General features: G+C 31.4%; 3 protein-coding genes across 3 annotated transcripts; 2 read left to right on the forward strand and 1 right to left on the reverse strand.

The window, feature by feature from the left end:
* The first annotated feature begins 697 nt into the window (after positions 1-697).
* Positions 698-6405, forward strand: LOC101507329 (condensin-2 complex subunit H2). The gene is made up of 11 exons (XM_004487771.3): positions 698-1192; positions 1301-1400; positions 2987-3099; positions 3502-3644; positions 3724-4150; positions 4242-4420; positions 4505-4666; positions 4767-4862; positions 4993-5094; positions 5176-5340; positions 5672-6405. The coding sequence occupies exons 1-11, from the start codon at positions 1012-1014 to the stop codon at positions 6059-6061; spliced, it is 2058 nt and encodes a 685-aa protein (XP_004487828.1). The 5' UTR covers positions 698-1011; the 3' UTR covers positions 6062-6405.
* Positions 6406-8180: 1775 nt separating this feature from the next.
* On the reverse strand, positions 8181-9487 carry LOC101507635 (RING-H2 finger protein ATL2-like). Its single transcript, XM_004487772.4, has one exon. The coding sequence runs from the start codon at positions 9404-9406 to the stop codon at positions 8579-8581; it is 828 nt and encodes a 275-aa protein (XP_004487829.1). The 5' UTR covers positions 9407-9487; the 3' UTR covers positions 8181-8578.
* A 1549-nt stretch (positions 9488-11036) lies between these two features.
* Positions 11037-11899, forward strand: LOC101507958 (uncharacterized). Its single transcript, XM_004487773.3, has 3 exons — positions 11037-11260; positions 11346-11454; positions 11583-11899. The coding sequence occupies exons 1-3, from the start codon at positions 11111-11113 to the stop codon at positions 11663-11665; spliced, it is 342 nt and encodes a 113-aa protein (XP_004487830.1). The 5' UTR covers positions 11037-11110; the 3' UTR covers positions 11666-11899.
* Positions 11900-17897: the final 5998 nt, after the last annotated feature.

The raw sequence follows: 17897 nt of genomic DNA on the forward strand, positions 1-17897 counted from the left end.
TTTTTATTTAACTTTAGTATTTGTCTAGAATAGTTTTTTTTAATAAAAATTAGATACTTTTAAGGACAAGACAATATAGGTACAAAGGAACTCCATTTTTTCACCAAAAATCTCAATAAACACCGATTGGTTTTTGGAGCAAAATATTAATTTGTTTGATTCATTTCATCATATATTTGCTACATGAGTATCGACCATGGATGAAAGCTCTGCAAGTACAATATTGGTTAATTTATTTGGTCACATAGCTAAATATAATGAAAATTCACAAACAATGTCAATTGGTTTGAGTAAAGTGATGTCCTTTGGTCTAATGGTGATAAAAAAGGCCATAGGTGTAAATTCGAGATGGTGATGCTTCGCCACCGAAAATTAAGTTTTTTTACTTTTAATACCTTAAAAATCTCTATAAAATTAAATAATTTTTCTTTGAAATTAAACTTAATATTTATAATTTTATAAAAATTAAAAATATATTTAATTTTAAATATAATATTCTCTCAAAACATAATACAATCTTTTTTATTTTTTTCTCGAGGAATGGAGTATAACATTATGCAACCTTAAAAAGACACAAGTAGAGAATTGAGGAAAGACAACAAGTGTGGGCCAGGCCAACTAGGGTTTAGCCCAAACTCACTCATTTTTGATTGAGGAGCGGGAAAAACATATCCCAAACTTTTTGAATACTCTTTCTTAATTTCTTTGGTTTTTTTTTTTTTTTTTGGACATCTTTCTCAGTTTCTCTCTCCTCTCGATTCACACTCTCTCTTTCCTTGGTTGCCATAGCTACTCCTTCTCTCCGCGCTTCACACACACAAGCTACAAACTTGACACCACCCCATTTTACGTTTCTCGGCGAATTTCAAAACCCTATTGTCCGTTTTCAAAGTTCTTTAACCCCTCTCGGGAACATTGAAACCTAGGGTTTTTACTTTTCCCCCTCTTTTTACTGGGGATCTAAAATTGATGAGATTACTATGATTTGCGTGGCTAATTTGTGTACTGAAGATGACTAAAGACACAGCGGGACCGAGTGGAGGTGCATTTCACGCGGTTCATGCGGAGCGTGACTTACAATCCAATTGGGAAGTTGACCTAGCCAAGAAACTTGAAGAGTATTTGCTTAAAATTTGTTCCGGTGAAATCACTGGTGAAGAAGAAGGAAACATTCATGTGAATTTTGCTGAAGGTTTGGTCCATTTGACTCTATTTTTTTTTTCAAAGTTCCCAATTTTATTTATTTGCAATTGTTTGTTTGATGTTAAATCTCTGAATTAGCTTTTTCTGGTAATTGTAGCTGCTTTGCTGCTTCAGGGTTCCATACAGGTGTATAGTCGAAAGGTTGAATATCTTTACAACTTGGTATTGCGTGCTTTGGAGTTCCTTTCTCAGAAAAGGTTTGGTCTTTGAGATAAAGTTTCAGCATTTATTTGAGTTCTGTTTTTGTAATTTGGAAGGAGAGGGGTGTAGAAAAATAAGGGGGCTGAAGTCCATTCGAATTATAGCAATATAGTGTTCTTGATGGTGGTGAAAGTTTGTTCCAGATTACCTTTTCTATCTGGTTGGAGATATCATGTTAATGGATGTATAAGTATCATATAGAATCAGACTTAAATTCAAATTATAACTACCTAGCTCCTATTCACTATGTGGGCTCGATTAATAGCTTTTTGATCAACAATGTTGTTAAATGGTGCCACCATGGCGGATGTTTTGGACAACCGTCATAGGCAATTTGTGAATGGATATCTACCATAAGCCGCAATGGTGTGTTTTATGATTATCAAGGATCTTTGGCCTTCTGCCATCAACAACCTTGTCTATCAACAAGGAAATATATTTTTATTTTGATTGTATTTGTTTAAAGCAATTTAGGTATATAAATCATGAAAAAGTAAAAGCCTTCAGGGGTTAAGGTGTTTGGTAGTTTTTATAGTTGCATAGCATCATGGATTGCTTTTGTAAGTTCACCGACTCATCAGCAATTTGGTTGAGATGTTTTCTAAAGATTTCTCAGAAACCAAAGATAGATATTCATTTTTTTTAATTTGGAAAATTTGTTTATAATTCTCATGTGTTTTCCCCTATGCCAACCGAAACAGTGAATATGCAATATGTAGTAAACCTAGTTGCAAATTTCATGTACAATATCTAGAATCAACTTTAAACTAATAAGCAATGGTCTGGAATGTAGATTTTACATATGAAGATTCACTTATACTGTAGCTTGTTTGAAGGGGACAATGATTGCATATCGCATATATTACTCTTTTGTTAGCTAGTACGTTTCTTGTCACTTGTTGTCTAAAAGCAAGATTACTTTTGTCAGGTTCATCATTACCAAAATGTGGAAGTGTCTAGTGTAGACTCTAGTTACTAGTTATAGTTCTTTATTAGGATATACTGCAGTAGTACGGTCTATTAACATTTTGTGCTGCTTATTGAGTGCTTATTTTCAGCTTGATCTCTAACAATGTAGCTGGTTTACCTTAAAAGGTTCACATTAGGAAGGTGACTGTAAATAATCTCTTAGACATAACCTGTTAGTCTGCTAGAGATTTAATACCAATAATGTTACTTTACATAACAGTTGAAGATTTTGGGTGTTAATCCTTGATATGATAATAGTATTAGACTAGTAGGCCTGTAGGACCAAGATGTCAAAAGTGTGATATTTTCATCTCGATTCTAAATATAAAAAATGTTGAATGTAATGTAGGTTGGTGTGGTTTCCAGAGTTCAAGCCCAATGTGCTATTAAACGAAGTGGCATGTTTCAGATATAAAACCAAATGTGTTTTCTTTACCTAACAGGAAATGTTTTTTGTGAAAGTTGGTAACTGGCACTTGATAGATATTACTATATATTTGAACCAAGTGACATAAAATAAAAAAGAAATAATCTGCTTTGGCTGACTATTCATTTCTGTTTATGCAAACTGTACATACAGAACCATTAATTCTGGCTAATGTTTCTTGGTCAGACAGCCAGATAATGTAGATGGGGCATCAGTCCAACAAGAAGAAAGTGGCCCCTCTGCCGTTGCTGCTGATGGAGAAGAAAATGATCAATTTTGGGGTTTAGATGACATCCCAGGTACCTACTTAATGAAAATTATTTGACTAAATGATCAAACCAGAAACATGACATAAGCGGAGTTATTATCATGCTGATTTGTTTTTTTTAGATAATTTATTGACTGCTACCTGTTGTCTTATATTGTGCTGGGGTCTATTATTTCCCAATCTATAATATAATTAATATGGATATTTAGACTTATTTGGTTTTGAATTACTAGGACAACAATTTCAATTAAGGTTGTTTAAGATTGTTTAGTTGTTAAGGCTTATTTGGTTTGTCTCATACATTCTCTCTTCTCTTTCTCCCATCAATCTTTCAACATATGCATCAAAACATCTTCTACATAATTGTTGCTTTGTTTCACTATATATATATAGTTGCAATTGCCAGATCTCCTTAATTTTTGCTGTATTGCAGTTGAGGAAAAGAATTCATTGGACAGTTCAACAGGCAAAGAAGTGAATTTGGATCACTTCATAAAACCCCCTGCAAATCTAGTTGTTCTTGAAGGTGACTGCTTGGATGCTGGTGGTGATGGAGGGGAATTGGAATCTTATCTGGTATCTTAATTACTTGCAGTTGTTAACATAATGGTTTTTGTAAAATTTTATTGACTAACTATACGATGAACTGTTGCAGCTGTCCACTACGGACTTGTACCAAGATTTTATTTTGTTGGACACATCTGATGCTGTGGCAGTTAACGAGTTTATGAACGGCAAAAAAGCTGGTACGGCAATTAATGGTACTATTAGAGGAACCTCAACTCGTAAAAGCTTTCTTTCTCCTAGACGTTCTGGTGGAAGTGCTCGTAAATCGGTTGCAAAGAGTCAGCGTGCTAATTCCATGTGCTCTCCTAAAAATTTTAGTTTTGAAGACAAAGATGCTCGGCCCAGTTCTCCGATCTCTGCTGGTGTTGATAACTGTGACTTTGGACCTAATATGGATGATGGATTTGATACACCATGGGATGCAGACAATTCTGATGCAGATGTTGAAGATGATCCATGGAAACCTTTGAATCCTCATGAACCAGGAAACTTGAGAGTGAAGCCCTTTCGAAAAGGTTCCTCTTACCCCCCCTTTTTATCATCAATTTGCCTCACTGTAATTGTTTAATTTGTTTATCTTCTTTCTTCTTTTTGTTGTATTTGCAGTGAAAGCTTTAAGAAAGGTTGGCATCAAAGTGAAACGTCAAGTATCTTTGAGCACCATGTTTCCACTTGCAAAATTGCATGGTCCTATCAGTTCCGAGCTAACAGAAATGTGGGAGATGCGACGTTGTGCTCGCCAACGACAAAAGGATTCTCAATCTACTCCACCTTTATACGAGACGGTACTTTTAAATGGATGTTCTGTTCACCAATATATGACTATTTGGTGTTTCTAATGTAATGTGAATGTCATATGTCAATTGCAGTTGAGGCAATCTCTTATTAACGAGGAAAATGAAACTGGTAGAACGTTTCTTAACTCTGAAGCTGATAACGACGACAACGAATTTGATAATGGATTTCCTGATTTTGATATGCCTGGCAATGATTTCATGGATGAAGAAGATCAACATCCTTTCGATAAAGAGGTCAATATTTGAGAACAGTAACTTGGCTGTTTATATATTTAACACTGCATTATGACAATGTCTATTATATGCTTACGGGCTTATCTACTTGAATTAACAGCCTGGAGTTGATGATGTTCATGCAAATGCCGATGAAGCTGATCTGGAATTTCCAAATTCTCAGACAAGTTTGGAAGATCTTTGCCGCTCTCATCTGGTAAGAGCTCCATTCTCAATTTTTGGGTATGTATGTGGTTGCTTCTGAATTGTTGAAATATGCTATATTGGCTTCTCTCACCCCCTCTTCCTTATCGTTACATGGTTGGTAACCACTATTCCTCATCTAGAATGCAATCCTAGCTAGCATAGCTGAATCTGAGAAGCAAACTGAAATGGCTGCTAGGATTTCAACATGGAAACAAAGAATTGAGCACAACTTAGAAGAACAGGTGAATTCATCTTTTGGGTGTACTTCCTCTCTCTATCTATTTTAGGTCTTTTAAATTGAATGGAATGCTTTTTCATGATAGGATTCACACCCACCGTTTGATATCCGAGACTACGGTGTAAGAATTCTGGACAAACTATCCCTTGAAGAAAGCAGTAGCAGTGGCAGTGTCATGCCCTTTTCTGATTTGGTCAAGGGACAAGAAAAGTACAACGTATCCCGAAGTTTCTCTTCACTTCTTCAACTGGTATTTCCCTTATTAGCAGTGTTAAGTGCACTTCTCAAATTTTTACTTCATGTTATGATGTTGAACGTATGAGTTGTATTAGAACTAGTGTTGTCAATTGTAGATCACAGAAAATAACAGTTTGTTTGAATGCTGCTATGTTACAGTGCTGTAGTGCCATTATTGCCACTATCTGGCACCACTTTGTACTAAATTGTGTATTGCAGTATTAATGATTTGTTCAAATTTCAATACGCTATAAGTGCTGTTATAGCTGCTATTTGGCAACAATGATTAGAAAGGTCGTTGAATTTTTACTTCAATTTGTGATGCGAGTTACACCAATTTTCAGGTGAACAATGGAGAAGTCAATTTACAAAGACACGATGTTCCTGGGGATTCTTTTTGTTACTCAGCTGATAATCCTTTTCATGTTAAGCTCCTCAAGCATGACAAGAAACAGGAGGTTGTGCAGCAGCAGTTTGGTATATCGAAAAAGAGAGCAAAGTCCCCAACAAAAAAACCGTCCATAAAAGAGGGTGAGAAGAAGAAAACTAGAAGAGAAAAGTCGCCCGTCAGTTCATCTTCTAGGAAACATGGACATACAGGGTTATCATCGCCTGCCAATTGTAAGTTTTCTGTAAACCATAGAAAGGTGAGTGCTATGAAGTTCTCTCCTCAATCCAAGAGAAGGCGTAGATCTCAATTCGTCGAGCCAGTTAATCTACATTCAGCAGGGTGACACTGACAGTAGCAGCAGCTTATTCCACTAAGCATGGAATGGTTTAATTCAAGACATATAATGGATGTCTTACCCCTTAGTTAAGTTGTGTATTCATTAGAGTCCTAGTTCTAACTAAATAGTAATTTTGCACAGTTTTCATCTGTATCATTATTGCTACTGCCCAAAGTAGTAACATATTGATGTAACCTTGTAACGCCATGCATTCTTAATAATTCTGCAATTCGTAAATTATACGTAAATTTCTGTTGTGACTTGAGGTTGACGGTTCTCCTTGACCTTGCATGGAGGAATGCTTCTCCTAATTTAAATTTTAATCATATAAAAAATAATGATGTACTCTATATTGCTTTTAGTTCTCAAGTTAAGAATATTTACGGATATCACAAAAATCAATAAATTTTATTACTTTTACAAGAATTAGTTCTTAAAGTATCTTTAATTATTCACTACTTCAATCAACATATTTAAATTTTTGCAATAAATTATTAAAGATAATATTTGACAAAATAATAGTTAATGAGTTAATGTCATATTAAACTTTAAAATGACAAATAAATAAGAATAAAATTCTTAGAAATAAAAGGAGTAATAAACATCCCTCATGTACTCATTTAATCTATATTTATATTTTGGGAGGTATGTAAAAAGAAAACAATTACTTTTGTATCTATTTGTGTGTACATGATGAATAAGCTTCAATAATGTGACAGATTTTATATATTAAAAGATAGCAAGTGTACTTTGATTAGTTGGTGAAGCAAAGTTCAACTAGTTGCACAATACACATCTTTGGTCCAATACATTATTGTATTCACCCAACAGTTTTGCCTCTTGAACCCACCTAGTAACTAAATTTTAGAAAAACAATGGTAAAGCGTGTGGGGTCTTTGAATAAATTTACGGGATATTATTTGATACCTAAAACAACCTTCGATTAAGGAAATCATGTTTTCACGGTGAAGTTGTCTGGTTTCAGATTCAGTACTCAGTTGTTGGAGCCTTGTTTGCCAATATATCAAATAGTATGAGTTTTTTACTCTTATTTATAGTAATAAGTTGTTATCCCTAATTATAAGAGCTCGTTAACATATTTGTTTGTCTTAAATGTAAGAAGATTATTTGCACATTTGTAGATACATCTATGAAATTAATAAGTATGTATAGTTGATATAAAACAATTTTACATTATGTCAATAACAATTATTTATGGTGCAGTTGTTGTCTCACTCAATTACAAAAATACAAAAACGTTAAAGTGTTTGTTGATATCACCTTATTCTAAAGTTCAAATCAATATCCTTTATTAATAATACTATCAAATTATTTTAAAATATGAATAGTTAACACTAAAATACATCTATATTCAATTCAATGAAAGAGAACAGAATTCTTAAATTATTTTTAGGCGAGGAGATTGAAGATGTTATCTTGGCTCACAATATAGTTCATTGAAGTCTCACACTAAATATTATTTTTAATTTATATTTTATTTTGTTGAAAGTAGTAATTTGAGATAAAATAATAACTAAAATATACTATTATATCTTAACACATTTATTGTTTTAAAGATAAAATAATTACTAAAGTGTCCTATCTATCTGAACACATTTATTGTTTTAAACATTCTTTTTTAGGAAGGATGAAGTTAGTGACTAAACTAGTCCAAAAAAATAATGTAGTGACCAAAGTGTCCCGTTTATTTTTGTTTTAAATGCATTTTAATTATTTTGCTTAAAATTAATCCTACCAATTTTTAAGTCCTTATTTTACAATTTGTAGGATTTTTTTTTTATAACGATTTTGCATGTTCAATTATGTTGTGGCAATAATGTTTAATGATTTTGCATGTTCAATTATGTTGTGGCAATAATGTGATCTAATTGAATTCATGTCATTAATTACAATCTGTTATATTATTTTTTTATTCGATAAAATTTTCCAATCTCCTTTGCTAGTAACAACATAAACAAATAAAGATAATAAAGTTATATACAATTTTATTTATGCAATTTAGTTTTGCCAGATCACTTATGTCCTTGATAAACATACCACAATCATAAAAAATAAGAGAGATCAATCAAATCCCCAAAGTTATTAATTTTAGACAATAAACGAGTACTAAAAATGAATTTAAGTCTTTATTATTTAAATAAAAATTCATATATTCCTTAAGACCAAATTGCATGCCAGATTCTTATCATGAACCAAAACGAGTCTTAACTAGTTAAAATACTATATTATCCCCCTATCAAATCTACACTCTAAACATTTGACTTATCTGGTTGTTCACACCTCGTAGTCCAAGAATAACAACGACAGCGCAATTTTCTTGCTGTACTATTCTACCATCTTTCAAACATAACAATAAACAACAATTAAACAAATAAAAAAATATCAACATTCTTTGTAATTTCCAACTGCTTCTCATATTCACACTCACGCGCCACCCACCGCTTTACCCGCGTTTCGGGTTTAAAAACCGCCACGTCAGAACCTCCGAGTCATCTCAACTCGCTAACTCACTGTCTCATCTCGTCCACCTTGTTCTACCTTCAATTCAACCACCGAGCTACAACCACCACCACTACCACCGCACGACGACGGAGAAACGCTTCCTTTCCATTCTCTACTAAGAATCCTCTTCAACGACATCATTCGACTCATCGGCGATCGAAACGACGACTGAGTCGAAGAAGGCGAGTCAATACACGATTCGTCCCTAACCGGAACATCAACTGTCACGCCCACAAAAGACGGCTTTCTCCTCAACCCAACCGAACTCGAACTTGAACCGGTTTCCGGTTCGCAAATCTTTAGAACAATTTCGGGCCGGGTTTGCGAATCGGGTGTGGGCTCCACGGGTGCGCGACAAAGTGGACACGTGGAATGAGAATGAAACCACATGTCAATACATTCGGTATGAAAAGCGTGATCACATTTGGGCAAAACCCGACCCGATTCACCGGGTTCAAACTCCGACAAACAAACTGCGCATTCCGCAGCATTTTCCGGATGAGTATTCGGATCGTAGAAGAACAAGGGGAGCGAGGCGATGACGGCGGCGTCGAGTCCGCTGGAAGTTACGACGGAGACTGAGGTTGTAGGGCTGTCGGTGAAGAAAACTAGCTGAGTACGACGGCGGAGAAGGCGGCGTCGGCGGCGAGAACGGAGGAGGTACCAGCGAGCGTAAATATGAAGACAAAACATTAAAACGACGACGAAGAAGAGAATGATTATGGCGCAGAGCATGACCTTGCCGCTGAGACTGTAACCTTTTGCATCGAAGTCATTAACGGAGTTTTCTTGGTTGAATTTGTTTGAAGGTTCTTCGTCTTTTACCATTTGTGCGAAAGAGTAAGTGAGTGAGAGAGAGGGAGAGAGGGGCGGGGGGGTGTAAATAGAAAAGAGAAAAGTAGGTATAAAGGAGAAAGAAATGAAGGGTTTAAGTAAGGTTGGGTTATACTATAGAAGAAAGAGTGAGGAAGGTTCTTGAGGGTTTCTTCAGTCATTTTATATATTATCAGGTTTTTTTTATATGTGGAAATGCTTTTATTTATTACTTACCACACCTGCTTTGTTGTCTAAGGTGGAATACAAGATAGACACCGATTTTCACGCGTTTTCTTTTATATTTATGTTTTTTTCTATACAAAATTATTCTATATGTTACTTTTATAATTATTAATATATATATTTTTTTTAAAGTAACGATATATTAAGAAACTAAAATCTTCGTACAAGAGAAACCAAGAAAGGGACAAAAGTACAAAATAGAAATATACACATCAAAATATTTTCCCTTTACTTTGAACCGCTATGACAATTATAATGCATTCAACAACTAAAGACAAATAAAAAACATTCCAATGCACGCGTTCTATTTGGTTGCACTTAATTCAGTTTTCTTCCCTATTATATCAAAAAATAGTAGCACCATGGTTTATTGGACCCTAATTTGATTCAGGCATTGAAGATTCATAGAATTTATCACTTGTGATTGCTGAAGACTCTAGCTAATTTGATGAGGAGAGTGATAATGTTCATGATGATTAGCTCATATTCAATGGTGCACAAGACAATACTGTACCTTTGATTAAATATATAAAGGGTCTAAACATATACTGGCCGCGCAAAAGATTAGAAAAAATTCAATCAACACACATAATGTCAACAAAAGAAAATAAAATTTTCATATTAACATTCTCAAGAAAGACATATCCTTCCCGTTCCACCCAAATTTTGTCACCAACTTTTGCAGAAAAATCAATATCAATTAAAATTCTAACAAAATCACCAAAATATTGATAAGAAAAACTTCTATTTTGAGACAAAGGTCTATGTTTGTTTTTTTGTAAGTTTAATTGTGTTGTATTGTCGGTTTAAATTTTTTTACACTTTCCAATTCATCACACAATTATTATAAACGTGATTTTAGACGTAATTATTATAAAATTCAAACATTTCTAACAATCTAAATTATCTGATGGTTGCAATGATATAGTATAAAAACTCTTTATACTAACTGTTTATATAAATTGATTAATTTTTATATTGTTCTGCTTGATATAATTGATTCTCAGAGTCAATATACTTTTCATTAGATTTTTTTTCTTATATATGACTTCCATCTAAAATAGTTATTAACAAAAATAAATAAAAATAAAGACAACCAATGAAATTTCTGAGACCAAAGAAGAAATCAATTTGGGAAGTGTTTTATAAAAATTCGCACAAGAATGTTTGGGCTTTCTATTTAAGAAACTTGGAGTTCTATTTGGTAAGAATCCCACTATTTTAAGACACAACAACAACATCACAAAAGTTAGAATAGTTAATGTAATTCAGTTAAATTAGTTTGAAAGTTAGTTATTTTTCTGTTACAACAGTTTGTTAATTATTAGTTTCTCATTTTCGTTTGTATTATAAGTTTGAGTAGCTCTTATATATTGATTATTACTTGAATGAATAAACAGAAATTAAGAAGAGAAAGAAAAAGAGCAATTAACAACATCATATCAAAGCAGAGAGAAAAAGAAAAAGAAAAAGATGGGAAGAAGAAAGAAGAAGAGCATTCCACACATAGCTCTAAGGATGAGAGCTACCAACTCACCAAAAAACCAATCCAATAAAATCTTCATCGTCAGTACTGACATGACTCGATCCATGCAAATTGAGACCTCAGACATCTCAACCACGGTTAGTTCCTTTTGGATTCTGTTTCTGGGTTTTGCTATTCATAAAGATTTAATCTTTTCTTGAATCATTATAATTATATATTCAGGTGTTTAACAAGAATCACAATCTGGATAGAGTTACTGCAGAAGAGATCAAGATAGAGTTTGATAACAGATATGGCCCCACTTGGCATTGCATTGTTGGTCGCAATTTTGGTAACTTTTCTTTCAATTTTCTATCTTCATTCTTTTCAATTCAATACACTGCTTCTGCATTTTCATTATGATTTTGTTTGGCACAAACTTTCATCATATTATGCCTTATAACACTTTTTTGCATGCAGGATCACATGTACCTCATGAAGTAAAACACTACATCCATTTCTTTTTCAAAGATAAAGCGGTTTTACTTTACAAATTTGGCTAACCATTTTGTGACGACGACGACGGCCGCGGCAAAGTTGACAGAAGAAGAATGAAATTTGTCTTGGTGATTATTCTGTTGTGTTAATTCCTCTGGCCATGCTTTGATGCAATATTGTAAATAAACTAGTTCTCAAGTTTTAAGATGCATGAATCTACTTAGAATATTTTTCACACCATCAAGTTTAGTGTAAAATAGTTCTCAATTTTGAAAATGAATTCAACAGTTATTATTAGACTTGAATATCAATTGTACACAAAAAGTATACAAAGAGAGACACTTACTGAGAAGGAGTGAGTACATTATAAAATCCCCTATATGGTAACCAAAAGGAAGTGGATGATTAAAATAAGCAATAAGCAAAACATCAACGTACTAACATTGCATTAAAGGCAACACGTTTAACACAAGCTTTGAATTCTTTATGAATATTTACTATTTTCATTTTTTTTTTAAATTTGTGTTAATTTTATTTGTTAACAAGAAATTAAAAAAAAAATTCTTAAAGTGAATAATTATTTATATTGTTTATAAATAAACAATATTAAACCCTTCAAAAACTGTCTAGTTTAATTATTTTTGGAATTACATATTCATTAACAAGTATTTTATTTTGTATCTTATTTATGCGTTTGACTGTCCAAATTGATTCCTCATTAGTGGCCGATTTCACTCTTTCAATTATCTTAACTCAACAAGAATATCTTCTAGGCTCTCTATACTGAGAGGAGTGATTTAAGAATATTTTTTGGCTTAAAATCATCTCTCTAATTGGTTTTTTTCTCCTTAGAATCAAATAAATATTGATCACTCATATATTTAAATTTTTATGTCATGGTGCGATGTTTGATTTTCTGTGTTGATGTGATATTTGTTCGATTTAGATTGATATATTAACTTCAACCAAATTTAAATTTAGATTTAATTAATGACTTTGACATGTTCAACATTACAGTTTCAGATACATATGTATTTTGAACTCTTCAATTTTATCATGTTTGTAAGTTTTGTCACAATTGTAGACATTGACGTACTTATATGTTATTAATTTAGGTACTGCGAGTTTGTCCGTAGATTTATTCTTTTTAGTTTTAACAACTTTAAATTGTATTTTTTTTTATCGATATAATTTTTACCAATTTAAATGAAGACATTTTGTTTAATTAGTAACAAAAATCTTCTATCCATAACAATGATTTACCTTACGAAGTTTTCATTATAACTGTAATAACATGAACTCTTGTTTTTAAAATTGAAAACACAAATTTCACAAAGTAAAGAAAACTTTATATTGTATGTATGTGGATTCAATTTTAAATACTCGGCGGAAACATGACTATGTGGGTTCAATTCTTAGGTGAATGTTACCTTGCATGACACTCTAAATTAAACAAGTTTGATAATGTCATGTGACATGTTAGGGTAGTTGAGTTTTTAGACATTGAAGAATCAGTTCATGCAAATTAGAATTTTCACACCCTCAAGAATAAGAATATTGCCTTTTGTGGCTCGCTCTTATTTTTGTGTTTACCAATTCAACATTTTTTTCCGTCCCGTATAATTCAATTAATGTTCATGAATCATACCACGTGTGAAATGACGAGAGTAAAAATATAACACAATAACAAAGTTATATAGATAGCAGAAGCAAAGTTTCATCAACTTGCCAAAACTTGTGGGAAGCAACAATAAAAATAAATATCAAATGCACATGTGAAACAAATATTTCTACTTGAAAAACCCTCAAAAGTAAGGGTATAAAATCATGTATCTTTGATAGTAAAGAAATCATTCTACTATTATGAATAAGAGTATAAGAGTTTGAGTATGGTATACAATTTGTATCATAAGAGTTCAACTATTGTGATGTCTATCCTCAAATTCTTTTTTTGTCAATCAAATTGTTGAAAATAAAAAGTCGTGTGCCTCAAACTTCTTATAAAAAAATTAGTTGGATCTAATAGTGAGCAAACCTTCAATCCAGTTTTACGGTGGCAGATAGACCCATCAAATCCCTCTTAAAATATCTACTATTAAACCCTTTGATATTAGACTCTCTGTTGAAATAATCTTTTAAAGTTTTTGTTCATTATTTTATTATTATTTGTGGGCATAAGTGAGAGGACTTATAGATCTAATGTTTTGTTAATTTAAATTTTTTTAAAAAAAATTATTGAAAAAAAATAACAATATTTTCTCGAATAAAAAAAATGTAAATCATTTTGTATTCAAAAAAATCAGTTTATTTTTATTGTAAAATAATTTCCTTCCCCAATTTTTTTTATTTTAAAAAATAATTCCTATAAAAATAAGAATTTAATTTATATACACTGACAGCATAAAGATCTTTTATAGTGTCAATCAATCTCAACTTTTAAATCATTAAAAATCTTTGACTTTTATTATAACTATATCAAAAGTCACAATTATACAATTATAAATAATTGTAATGTGTTGTGTATAGTAATTAAACTCTAAAAATAATTAGCAAATTGATTAACAAATAACAAATATTTATATTGAACAAAACCAAACTCTTACAAAATTTCTTCATCTATGAGATCTATTTGCATGCGTCAATCATGGAAATAAACTCGCCTCAACAATGGACAATCTTACATACCTCTATCTCGAACCACAACCAACTCTCCTTGCAAAGTTAATGATGTGGTCGAAGTGGACTTATTGGAATCAATGTCTTCAACATATTTGAGTCCGCTTGTTTTGATGGTTAGATTTGGGATATTCATGGGATCTTCTAGTGAACTTTCCACATAAGATTTCTCGCTCCAAAAAGCTATTGAAATAGAACAAATATTACACATCTAGTGAAACTGCTCAATCCAACCGTTAAAAATAGTGGTGCTCGCGGTGCAAGATTCCATTCACTCTTGCACCGTAGACAAAGCCTAAAGATATATTTTAAATTCATTTTACAACATTTTTAATGTTTATTTATTTATTTAGATTTGACAAAAATAATTTAAGCATAAAAGAATCAATTTCATGAGTTTATAAAAAAGAACGATTAAAACTGTATTTAAGATTATAAATTATGATTCGGTAAACACATGTTTTAAAACAATTTGTTAAAGTAGACTTACTTTTATTAAAAAAAAAACTTTTAAAGTTTTTAAAAGTTAAATATATAAATTTTATGACAAAATTTTGACATTTGATTTGTTAACTTGTGTCTTTAAAACATTTGTTAATATTTGCTTATAAATAAATTGCAACTTGAATGTTCAAATATTGACTCCCAAGTAGATCGCTTAGATCATGGAACAATTGAGTGAAATGAAGAGAAAACAATCGAAACAACCGAAGAAGTGTTAGTTTTCATTTTTCAAGATATCAATCCAATATTATGGGACGCTTCTTATACTACCTATATCTTTAAATATAAGATAAAGGTCTTTTTGGAAAATTTATTTGTTCTTTTTATTATTGTTATTTATAATTTTCTATCATATTAATTATTTATTTATTAACATACTTTTAATTAATTTATCTTTTTTTTTATATTTAATAAAAAATTCTTTAATGAAAATGTTAACTTATAATTCTCTTTTGAAGAATAAAATTGTAAAAATAATATTAATTTTCAATAAATTTAATACCACTATTAATTTTCTTAATTATTTTGGTTTGATCAAAGGTCTTATATTTAGAGACAAAGAAAGTAGTTTGAAAACAATGTATAGAAAATCAGATTGGAGATTGAATGGACTCAACTATAATGAAATTGGTATTTTTTTTTTAATGACATGAATTATATTTTTAATATATCATCATATTTTTTCCTAAAAAATATTTTGATATAATTTTAATAATAATTTGATATTAGAATATTAATAAATTTAAGATAAAATTTGATAAATCAATTAATTAATAATCTAATATTATAATTACAAAATTAATCAGAGTGGCGCAGCGGAAGCGTGGTGGGCCCATAACCCACAGGTCCCTGGATCGAAACCAGGCTCTGATAATTTGATTAAAATTTTTATCATCTCTTTGCTTTTTCACTATAGTTTCTTAGATGTATAGTAATCCAAGTATGATTATAAGAAACCGTTTTAAATTAATTTCAAAGGTTTTGTCATGTTGGTGCCATCTTATATAGTTGTTCAAGTCTATTGATCCACACTTGCAAGTGGAAGTCTTAGACTTATATTTAATGGCAAGGAAAATCATTTTGTTGGAATACTTCCAATAGTTTCTAAGCTTCAAATATTTGTGGTCGAATTCATAATTATTTTCTATCTTATGTTTATCATTTTTTATGTTGCAACAGATAACCGAACAGTACATAATTTCTCCTTTTTTAACTTTAACAATACACACATTCTTAAATTTTTATATATCTTATTTATCATATAATATTTTATTTTTAAATCATGTAGATTTATGAATTGGATGGACTTGCGGTTGAGTCTATGATTCTACTAAATGTGTTTTTTGTCTGGTATTAACCTTTCTAAAAAGTTAACTAGTTAAATATATTGTAATGTTCAATATTTAAAAAATTAACATGTAGCCTTCTTTAGGAATTAAGTAAGTGTATAACTTACTTTGTGTGTGAACATATAATTGAATCCAGCCAGAAGCTTTAAGGCCTGCTATTGTGCACCATGAATATAGAGAGATATGAATATATTTGGTGTCGCCAATTTTGAGAGCTTAGACCAATACATAGACCTGCAATTTCATTATATACAAGCAAGCCAACATATATGTGAGCTCATCAAGAGTGCCTCTATCCTCAAGGGAGTGGGATGTGGTGGAGCTAACTTCATAATGAACTCAAGAACTTTATTCTTTAGGCTTTGTTTATGAGTTTGAAGGAGAATGAACAATGGGGTTTCAAAAAAAGGAAGGAAGAAATGGAATGAATGAAGAGTTTTGAGAGGATTTGGATAAACTCTTTATATCATTTTTATGTTGTTATAATACTCTATAAATTTAAAATATGTTAATCATAAATATGTTGAAAAAACCTTAATAACGTTGTGCTCAACAATCCATGTCAATTACATGATGAATAGCCAAAGGCGGAAGCGTACCTGTGGGAATTGCCATTAATGAAATCCTGAGATGATGATGATGATGATGATAGAGCCAATGGATTGGGTGATCTTCCTCAGCAAAACACCCTGAAGACCTTGCTCTCTTGATGGGGATAGAGAGAACCAGAGAATTTTCTCTTTTAGGGTTTTGAAACTGAATAGTCTTGTTGTGTTTGCCTTGGGGACCATTACCCCTATATATAACTATTATTAGTTATATCCCAAATTGCAGTATTTCCAATTCAGCCCCTCATTAAATTAGAAACTGCCTGGTATCTACACTATTAATTTTCATAACTATTATGCTCTTTAGCCATAAACTATTATATATTATTTGACCCCCAGTTTATTGGCTAATTATATAATGACCCTAACACACTTTATTAATTAATTACATATGTGACCCATAAATCTTACAATCTCCCACTGGTCACACATGTATCCTTAGGAGTGTGTTAGACTTTATGACGTCAAAAATGTCATTATAATTACCTTGAGTATAATCCAAATTGTCTCGTCCATTAATCATATCAGCACATGGAACCAAAGAGGCTTTCGTCATAATAAGCATAACTAAACCCAGTTAAAAATATGGATTCCATAATATATATATCAAAATTCCCAAATTCCCAAATTACAAACCCTAATTTTTCAAACACGTTAAAAATATGGATTCCATAATATATATATCAAAATTCCCAAATTCCCAAATTACAAACCCTAATTTTTCAAACACGTTAAAAATATGGATTCCATAATATATATATCAAAATTCCCAAATTCCCAAATTACAAACCCTAATTTTTCAAACACGTTAAAAATATGGATTCCATAATATATATATCAAAATTCCCAAATTCCCAAATTACAAACCCTAATTTTTCAAACACGTTAAAAATATGGATTCCATAATATATATATCAAAATTCCCAAATTCCCAAATTACAAACCCTAATTTTTCAAACACGTTAAAAATATGGATTCCATAATATATATATCAAAATTCCCAAATTCCCAAATTACAAACCCTAATTTTTCAAACACGTTAAAAATATGGATTCCATAATATATATATCAAAATTCCCAAATTCCCAAATTACAAACCCTAATTTTTCAAACACGTTAAAAATATGGATTCCATAATATATATATCAAAATTCCCAAAT

This window comes from Cicer arietinum, chromosome 1 (assembly GCF_000331145.2).
Source record: "Cicer arietinum cultivar CDC Frontier isolate Library 1 chromosome 1, Cicar.CDCFrontier_v2.0, whole genome shotgun sequence".
Classification (NCBI taxonomy): Eukaryota; Viridiplantae; Streptophyta; class Magnoliopsida; order Fabales; family Fabaceae; genus Cicer; species Cicer arietinum.

Coding starts and splice junctions, on each gene's coding strand:
- LOC101507635 (XM_004487772.4), bottom strand. CDS start 9,406: ATGGTAAAAGACGAAGAACCTTCAAACAAATTCAACCAAGAAAACTCC.
- LOC101507958 (XM_004487773.3), top strand. CDS start 11,111: ATGGGAAGAAGAAAGAAGAAGAGCATTCCACACATAGCTCTAAGGATG. Junction 11,261..11,345: donor CCTCAGACATCTCAACCACG/GTTAGTTCCTTT, acceptor TTATATATTCAG/GTGTTTAACAAGAATCACAA. Junction 11,455..11,582: donor CATTGTTGGTCGCAATTTTG/GTAACTTTTCTT, acceptor TTTTGCATGCAG/GATCACATGTACCTCATGAA.
- LOC101507329 (XM_004487771.3), top strand. CDS start 1,012: ATGACTAAAGACACAGCGGGACCGAGTGGAGGTGCATTTCACGCGGTT. Junction 1,401..2,986: donor GAGTTCCTTTCTCAGAAAAG/GTTTGGTCTTTG, acceptor TTTCTTGGTCAG/ACAGCCAGATAATGTAGATG. Junction 5,095..5,175: donor AGCACAACTTAGAAGAACAG/GTGAATTCATCT, acceptor TTTTCATGATAG/GATTCACACCCACCGTTTGA.